The sequence below is a fragment of the Felis catus genome, chromosome A3 (assembly GCF_018350175.1).
Source record: "Felis catus isolate Fca126 chromosome A3, F.catus_Fca126_mat1.0, whole genome shotgun sequence".
NCBI classification, from domain to species: Eukaryota; Metazoa; Chordata; class Mammalia; order Carnivora; family Felidae; genus Felis; species Felis catus.
This window is the reverse complement of record NC_058370.1, coordinates 128,497,373-128,506,581: the sequence shown is the minus strand read 5'-3', so window position 1 is coordinate 128,506,581 and position 9,209 is coordinate 128,497,373. Positions and strand designations below refer to the sequence as shown.

At 52.9% G+C, this 9,209-nt stretch overlaps 1 protein-coding gene across 1 annotated transcript; it reads right to left on the bottom strand.

Annotated features, from left to right (window-relative positions):
* Positions 1–8,072: 8,072 nt before the first annotated feature.
* Positions 8,073–8,480, bottom strand: LOC101084869 (60S ribosomal protein L32-like). The gene has a single exon (XM_045053336.1). It carries the CDS (start codon positions 8,478–8,480, stop codon positions 8,073–8,075), a length of 408 nt encoding a protein of 135 aa, XP_044909271.1.
* Positions 8,481–9,209: the final 729 nt, after the last annotated feature.

Below are 9,209 nucleotides of genomic sequence, written 5' to 3'. Positions count from 1 at the left end.
AAGAAGATAAACCCTTTTGGTTAGGGACAAAAAAGTCACCACGGTGTCCTTGAGCATGTGATGTCAGAAGCCGGTGCTTCCCTGACTGGCTGGAGCCCGGGGGACACTCCCCTATGGGGCACAAAGCAGAGCAGCAGCTGCCCAAGCCTCAGCTCACCTGCCGTGTGGCATTATCTAGAATGTCACTTAATTTGTTGAGACCTTCTTGGGGCCCTAGGAACTCGTGCCATGCCTTCTAGATTCTCAAGTCACTGGGGGTGATGGAAAGAGCGAACTGTTTCAGGGCGCCTGGGTGGCTCAGTCAGATGAGCGTCTGACTTTGGCTCAGGTCATGATCTCGCGGTTTATGAGTTCGAGCCCCGTGTCGGGCTCTGTGCTGACAGCTCGGAGTCTGGAACCTGCTTCGGATTCTGTGTCTCCCTCTCTCTCTGCCCCTCCCCCACTCATACTCTGTCTCTCAAAAATGAATAAACATTAAAAAAATTAAAAAAAAAAAAGAGTAAACCATTCCATGGCGTAAAAGGCCAGGTTTTAAATCCCTGACATACATATCTGGTGTGACCGTAAATCCCTCATCTTCCCGGTCTGTATGATGAGGACGATAGTCCCTGTAGTAGTGGGGGGCTCCCTTGGGGGCAGTGGGAATTAGGTGCCTGGGGCATCGAATGTTCACTTCCTCCCACCTTTGAAAATGTCAGGTCCGTGTCTTATCAGAACTTGAAATTTTGAGTGAAAGATGTCTCTTCTCTCCTCCACTTCTTACCAGGCACAAAGACCACAGCAAACGGTTTGGCCTTTCCCTAGTGAGTTAACCAGAATCACCATATGGCTCGCCAATGCTACTCCTAGGGCTGCACCTCGTGTTCGAACAAAAACTTGTACAACTTCCCAGCAGCACCGCTCACAATAGCCGAAAGGTCGGGACAGCGTAAAGCTCTGGAGGCTGATGAACGGCTCTGCAAAACGTGGTCTGTCCATCCAGTGGGGGAATATTCCACCAGAAAGCAAAATGCGGTCCTGATGCGTGCTGCCACACAGTGGGCCTCGATCATATGCTATAGGTGAAACGGGAGGGACCCCTAAGTCACATATCACACGATTCCATTTATATGAAACGTTCCGGCACGGCCAGATCTACAGGACACAAGGCAGATTCGCGATTGTCGGGGAGAGCGGAAAATGGGGGCTAATGAGGACAAAGGTTTCCTTTTAGCGCAATGGCAATGTTCTGGACGTAGGCAGTAATGAAGGCTGTACAACATCATGAATGTACTAGGTGCCATTTTAAAATGGTTCAAGTGGTAAATTTTATGTGCATTTTGCCACAATATTAAAAAAAAAAAAAAGGATGTAGCCTTGAAGGCTCTATTATACTCCACGGTCGTGTTGGTGAATGTTGGGTTTGAAATCTGGATGGAGCCTTCCCGGAGGGCACGTCACCGCGTAAAGATGTCTTTCCTCACGGCTGGGCCTCGAACCAGCTCTGGGCAGGGATCCCTCTGCCTGAGGCCTCCGGCTCACCCGGTCTGTGCGTATCCGCCCGCCCACCCGTAGGGTCTCCACGCTGCTAGACAAAGCCCCTTTCTTTCCCCGTGGTCAGGAGGAGCTGAGGGGGCACAGTGGATGCATAAACACGGGCAGGAAGGCAAGCCGCCTGAAAGCTTCCAAAAGCCCCTTTCTGACAAATGAAAAATGTTGGTGACTTTAAGTCACAGGCCAGGCTTTTAACAACCCTCGGCGTATTTATTTAACCCAGTAAATATGTTTATTAGCAAGGCCGCCTCCTTTGTAGAGCAGGTAATGGATTCCCCATATGTTTCTGCTTTGCAGACCGGGGCACAGCGGCCAACACCTAGCCTCCTCCAGCCTCCGAGGTGAAGGCCTCGTGTGTTGCCTCTTTACTGCCCTGGCCCCTCCGTGTGCGTAATTACAGCCGTTCCCAGAGAGAAGGAAATCCCCGGGCTGCGGCCTTAACTAGCCTGGCGTTCCACGACCAAAGGGCATGTCTCGGAGGGGGGAAGAGAGGGGTAATAAAGCTTTCACATTATTAACTTTTTCTTTCTGAAAAGAAGCCTGAAAAATACCATCGCACCACATTAAAGGCCTTACGTGAGAGCAGCCTCAGCCTAATGAGGGGCTCGGACCCCGGGCCACATGCGAGCGCTTCGAGGGCCCCTTTTAACGGAACCTTGGTGCTGTGCCAGCCCCGAGGGGCTGGGCAGGAGGGAGGGTGGGGGTCGGCCTGAGGTTTGCACCTGACTCAGGGGACCCAGAGCGACAGGGTGTCACACGTGAACAGGCGTCGGTTCCTTCCCTCGGGGACCTTAGAATGCCATGCAGGAGGTGACAGGGTATCAGGCTGGGGCCACCGGAACGGCCAGCGTCAGAACAGGTGTGGAGAACAGGGAGCGGCGGGGCTGAAGGTGTGATGGACCACCCCTGGGCGAAGCCTGCACCCCCGGAAAGCACAGCACGGGGCTGGGACGCCCAGGGCGAACTGTAGTGTGGCCAAAGACACCCCCCACGGTCCTTTCCCCAGATCCCAGCCATAGATTCCCAGCCAGCAGAAGGATTTCTAGCTGTTGCAATACGTTTGGATGTTTTGACGGCGGGTGAAATTTCCTCCCTGGGCATTCCATTCCAGCCAAGTTCGGCGCTGGCGTAGATGCGTGTGGGGCGGCAGAAAGAATGGGGCCAGGAGCAGGGACGGCCAGGTCTGGCCTCAGAGCTTGTCCTACTCGTCTCATGACCCTGGGTGGGCCTCGCTCTCAGGCTCTTAGGACCTGATGGGCTGATTCTGAGCTCCCTCGTCCACGCTGCATGGCTGTGAGCTGAGGAGGGGGTGGGGGCCAGCAGGGGCCAGCAGCCAGAGGGCGGCCCCTCCTCCACCTCTTCCACACCCTCCCACGGGCCTGAGGACTCACATCACTGGGTGAGAAGAAAAGCAGGCAAGGCCTTGGGTCTGGAGAGCATGGAAGAGCCGGTCTGGATCCTAGAGTCCCGGTGCTGGCAGCCTGCCAGGTCCAGGGACACTTCACCAGCCCTGCTCTCTGGAAATGACCGCCCCCTCTCTGAGAGCTCCTAGCAGTAGACAACAACGTTCTCACCTTCGCGCTCATTGCAGTGCCGACTTCATGGTCCCACCCAAAGTAGGCCCTGATCTAGGATTCCCGGGTCCAGTTGTGCAGGCTGTGCACTGACCATTCCCTGGGGGAGTACGGGCGGTTCAATAGACTCTGATGTCTATGTGATGGAGCCTCGTAGACTCATGCAGCGTGAAAGCCCTGCCCATCAACTGAACTCTTGACGTGGAGAGCCCACGGTACCCACTGCACACCCGGTGTGGATGGGGAGATCAAAGGCCAGGGAGGCCTCTTCGTTCAATCGGTATTTAATTTGCCTTTGCGATTAAGAAAACACTTTTGCATGTCTTATCTCATTTGATTCTCTTTGTGGGAGCAGGCGGACATTAACAATTCCATTTGACCTCTGGGTGCAGCGAGGGCCACACAAGGGGAAGAGACTTGCCCAAGACCAGGCATGGCAGCTGCAGGGTCAGGAACCGGGTCGGCCGATGTCCTGTCCGGTGCTCTGGCCACAAGACTGTGGGCCGTCCGTCAGGCTGACCGCTCATCCTCTCTCCTTTGCCGGGGAAGGACCCTCAAGCATCTCTGCCTTGTCTGCATCTGTGTGCCCCTGGACGGGAGCTGCTTGCATCAACCTCAGAAGTCAACCCTGGGTTTAGGTTCCGGCTCTCCTAGCTGATTGCTCATGAGTAAGTCACCTCGTTCATTCACTCACTCACCCACTCACTCACTCTCTCACTCGTTCATTCAGTAAGCATTTACTGGGTGCCTGCTGTGTACCAGTCATGCATCTCGGCCCCGGGGATACCCAAATAAACAACACACACACAGATCCCCGCGCTAAGTGCCCCATCACCGTTAGCCATGCCCTCCAGGCTTGACCTCCACCTGCCCATTTACCTAGTGCTTTGTAGGCACAGCCGTGCTGTGACCGCTCCCCAGGGATCAGAGGAGGGGTCAAGCTCCCTCTCTGGGCAGCCTCAGCCCTTGGGAGCAGGCAAGGGAGGCATGGGAAAACTATCCATTCATCCCTGCGCTTACGTTTCCTGGCCTGGGGTGGCTGAGCATTGTCATGCTTGAGCTGGTGATAATATATTCCAACCACCCAGTGCTCATAACATTAACATCCGCGCTTGTCTCGGTGAATGATTTTCCCTGATACACAGAGCATTTCCTGCACCAGGCACCGAGGGCTGTTTATTTATAGGGTCACTGAAGGAAGGGAGATGCCAGTTTCCTCACATGTAAAATGGGGGTGGGGGGGGGCTTTGGGACGGTTCTTAATCCATAGGAAAGAGTGTAATCGTTCGACTAAAATGTTCCTGTGAACGATCCCCAACAGCGCTCGGTGTGTAGCAGGCAAGAAGAAAAAAAATGCTACCTGTTTTTACGTTTATTATTATTGGAGACACCAAATTCCATTCGGGGAAGGAACATGTCTTTGCCTGCAGAAGGCCAAAACGCCTGCCCAGCTCGGTTCCGTCATCGTTGCAGAGGGGGACCTAGCAGGCGAGGGCTCGGAGAGAGCGGTTGGGTGGTCTCGGCATGAACCGTCTGCCTCCTCTGCGTGCCAGAGACACAGCACAGTCCCCATCAGTCTCCAGCCGCCCCTGTCTCCCCCAGGAACTTTCCTGACATTGAAAAGGGGGAAATGGGAACAGGCACGCTGAGCTTCTGGGCTGGAATTCTGCGAGGCAGCCGCTGGGTCCATGTTTGCCCATCAAAGGCTGCATGTTGGGACAGTTGAGGGTTGGGAGATGAGAAGAATTTGTGGGGAGCAGGGAACAGGGAGGCGCGCAGAGGGACTGCTCAGGAACGCGCCCGGGGAAGAGAACGGTGAAGACAGGAGCAAAGTCTGCTCATGTCACTTTCATAGTGGGAGAAGGTGATGCTTCTGGAAACATTACAGGGGCTTTTGCGTTCGTTCTCTAGGACGCTCAGACAGTGACACAACTTCATGCCACGTCAAAACAACAGCGAGCGATCGGTGATTCTTTTCCTCATTTTGCAGGCGAGGAGCTGAGACCCGAACAGTTCCGGGTGAGGCCCACGGAGTCAAACTGTGTGGGTTCCCATCCCAGCTCCGCCACTCGTTCGCCACAGATCACTCTGGGGAAGTTATTTATTCTCTGTGCATCAGTTTCCTCATCTGCAAAACGGGGATGATAAAATAAGACAGGTTTGTTGTTGTTGTTTAGAACGGTGCCTGGAACCAAGCAGGCACTGGGTAAACCTTGGTGATGACGATGGCCTCATCACTGGGAGAAAAAAAGTGGAGTCAGGCTATGAACCGAGGGATCCAGACTTGTGCTCTTTCCACAGCCCTACACTGCCTTAGACTTTGGCAGAAGAGACTGACGAATGTTAAGCAAAAATATCTCATCCCAAATTGAAACCAAAGTATTAAGACACAGTTTGCTCTACCACTTGTGTTTGGGTGTGCACCACTGGCCAATCAGGAAAAGATCTGGTTGGAGTGGCCGCCGATCAAGGCCTTCAGCTCATTTGAAATCAGAGCCACCACCGCAACAAAACCTTACAATATCTGAAAAGCCCCATAACAGCTCCTCAGCTCACGGAACCCTTTACCAAGATTAATTATTGTTGTTCTTTAGGGGCAGTTTCCTGAACTCCCTTTCCCACATCTCTGCTGTGCTCCTTCTGTTCCCTGTGCCTGGAATGTCTCTTTATCTCTGAGTCCTGCCTATCCTGCGACACCCAGCTCAAGCCGCACCTCCTCCAGGAAGACCTCCCTGACCATCTGGCCCACAGGGATGGCCTCCTCCAGAGCAGCTGGGTGCTCACTTGGCCGGGGACACGCAGACTTGTGAAATGTGAATCCTTTACATGCATCCAGAAGTCCTTTTCTGGAAACTAGATTGTAAGCTCCCTAGGACTGGAGCCCTGTCCCGTGTCTTTCTGTATTTTTTTTTTTTTATCACTTTTGACTATGGATTATTGAATTTGTATGAGCTCACGCACTCATGCTCATTGAGGTCTAGAATGCTGGATTGACATTCTATTTTTTCTTTTGTTGGTTACAGCATCTTATCACAGTGCCTCCCTCCAGTAGACATGTGTTCAGTCAGTGTTTCTTCCGTTGACCGAACAAACATGGGCTCAAGACCCATCGGGTGCAGGGTCTAGGCGAACAGAGATGAAGGAACCAAGTTCATGGGAGCCACCATGGCGGGGAAAACCAGACGTGAACACGAGTGATTTCAACACGCTAAGGATGGAGATAGGTGTTTGGGAACAGCCTGAGAGATATGAGTTGCCTTGAAAGCCGGTGTGAATTTGTTATCAGAAAAGTGGGGAAGGATGCTCCAGGCACAGGGAATGGTGGGATGCACGTGTGGTCTTGGCTTAGAGGAGCCTAATAGAATTGGGGGATTGATAAGCAGGGGGATGTGGTCGGAGAAGGAAGTGACAGCAAAGAGTCAAGTGAGGAAGGCCTCAAAGAAGGTACAATAACTCGGTGTTGGGCCAGTTTTCAGGATGTTAGGCAGGGGATGTGATCCGTTAATCTGATGTGATAGGTGGGGGAGCCTCTGTCGATGACGGTGACCTAAATGTCAGTGAGTGGGGGACTGATGAAACATTCCCCAGGCAATGACAAGAATGTATAGCATGGTCACCCCCAAATGGTCTTGATTCGCGATGGCCCTTTCTGTCCCGCCTGGGAGGAAGGTCGCATCTCTGTGCTACTGCCCTCCTCCCGGGAAGCTGTCTGTCCTGTGAGCCAGCAAGTCCGATGTTTTTGTGCTTGAAAAGCCCGCTCTCGTCCACCACAGGCGGCTCATAGCTTTCAGCAGAGGATTACTTAGAATAACAAGTTAGTGACTGTCCTCAGATCAGGCGAGCCTTGCTGGAAGAAACAGGCATGCCCAGAGTTCATTTCGCTCAAGTCCGATGGGGGTGGGTTGAGAAAACACATTGCAAATTCCATTCTAGGAAAAAAAAGAAAAGAATTCTTCACCCAGTCAAAGCAGCATTTTAGAAGTAGTGTGTGGGAACGGGGCATCATTTAAAAATCTAGAGGCAACTGTAACCGTCTCCGGAGTATGGCGGGGTGACTGGGTGGCAGGCCTGCCTGAGGAAATGGGGAGTAGGCTGTCGGCTGTGCTCTTTTTGGGGTCAACTGATCCGGGGCCCCATAGGAAACAGCTGGGAAATCACGTGTGATATGGAGTGGGGAGACAGGGAGAGGGAATGGGGAGGGGGATGTAGGCGGTGGGAGGGGGCAGCTGAGGGAGGGCAGGGGTGAGGGTCTGCTGACTCTCCTCCGTCAACACTGGAGACCACCAACAGGCCCGGGCTTCTGCTCTGCTCCCCGCTGCCAGCCCCAGGCCAGCACTGATGATGCTCTTCTAAAAGTTCTGAAGGCGTCTACGCTCTCTTGTAAATTCACTCAATAAATATTTGACGTCCTCAACCTATGAAGGAGAATCAAGGGACACAAAACCTCTTTGCCAAATGCTAACTCTGAAGTCTGCAAAGTCTGTTAAGGCACCAGTGGCTGTGAATACATATACAGGAAGAAACACAGCATGTGTGTTTGGGGCGACCTAGGTGACTGACTTACAGTGCGTCCCCACCTAAGAAAAGCTCCAGGGCACTGAGGGTGCTGAGTCAGCTGGTGTTCTAGAAACTGGAAGTGATGCCTCAGGCCCTGAAAGACAGGTGGATATGGAAGGCGGAAGAAGGACAGCACTGTGCTAGTGTGGAGAATAATGTGTGCTTACGATGAGCAGGCCCTGATGACTTGTTGCTTCGAACCTTTATACCAACCCAGGCAATTCTTGCTGAAGGGAGGAGGTGGGGCAAGATATCAGACCCCTCCCCATGCGTCGAGGCCACCACTGCAAATGGCGGGGTAATTTGCCCCTAAATGGTCCACTATTTATTATTATTATTATTATTATTATTATCATTATTTTAGTTTTATGGTTTTATTAGCACAAATACGATATGCGCATAAACTGTCTATTCATTTTCTTTGCCACATAGCCTGACATCGGGATTGGTGACCCTGGTGGCCAACTGGGCTGCTCTTTCTGCCGTGGCTTGGTGGGTCTGGGAGGAGACATTGTGAGCAATCTCTGTGCAGTAAGACTTGTTGTAAATCAGCAGCACTTCAAGCTCCTTGATGTGGTGGACTAGGAACTTCCGGAAGCCCCTGGGCAGCATATACTTTGTTTTCTTGCTGCTCTCGTAACCAATGTTGGGCATCGAGATCTGGCCCTTAGATTGTCTTCCCCCCGTTTCACCAATGCCTCTGGGTTTCCTCCAGTTGCATTGAGTTTTGACATGTGGGTCTGAGTGGCGCCAGATGAACTTGTTAGTCCTCTTTTTAACAATCCTGGGCTTCACGGGAAGTCTGAGGGTGGCCATGATGCCGAGTAAAAGATGGCTGCCACCGGCATAGGCAGTGCCGAGGGAGAGAAGGGAAGCCCATTATTTTTAAGTACGACAAAACCGAAGCTCAGAGAGGTTCATGTGACCAAGCTGTAGCTGGTAAGTGGCAGGGTTGAGACTTGAACCCATTGGTCTGACTGTCACCCATGTTTCCATCCAGTGCTCCGTGAGGAAAGGGCCTCCTGGGTTGAGCCAGGGACTAGCTTAGGGGCACAGAGGGAGCTAAGGCTGGGAGCACATCCAGGTGCAGCTGGGAGGGCTGCACAGGAGCTTGCTGGGGATGCAGAAGGAAACGGGGATTTCCAAGCCCCACTGGAACGGAAGGCTTAACCTAAGTGTGGGCTCCGGCTCCCTGAGTCCCCTGAGGTCCCCATCCTTCCTCCTTGGCCTGGCTGGAGACTCTGGCTCTGAAACCGGAAGTTCCTGAGGGGTGAGAGTCTGGAATAGTCTGCTGGGAGTTGTATACAGGAAGAGGAAAATGCAGGTAGAACTGGAAAAGGTATAAACACATGACTCAATGCTTTCCCTGGTCTTCTGGAGGCTGGCTTGGCCTGACTGCCTGGGGGGAGGCCTCAGCTCTTGAGAAGAGCCTCTGAGATGCTCTCTTCTGCTGGAGATCGAGTTCTGAGGTCCCTCCAGCCTGGGAGGCTGGAAGCATCCTCTTTACTGAGGGATGGTGTCTGTGAAGGGGGCCTAGTGGAACAG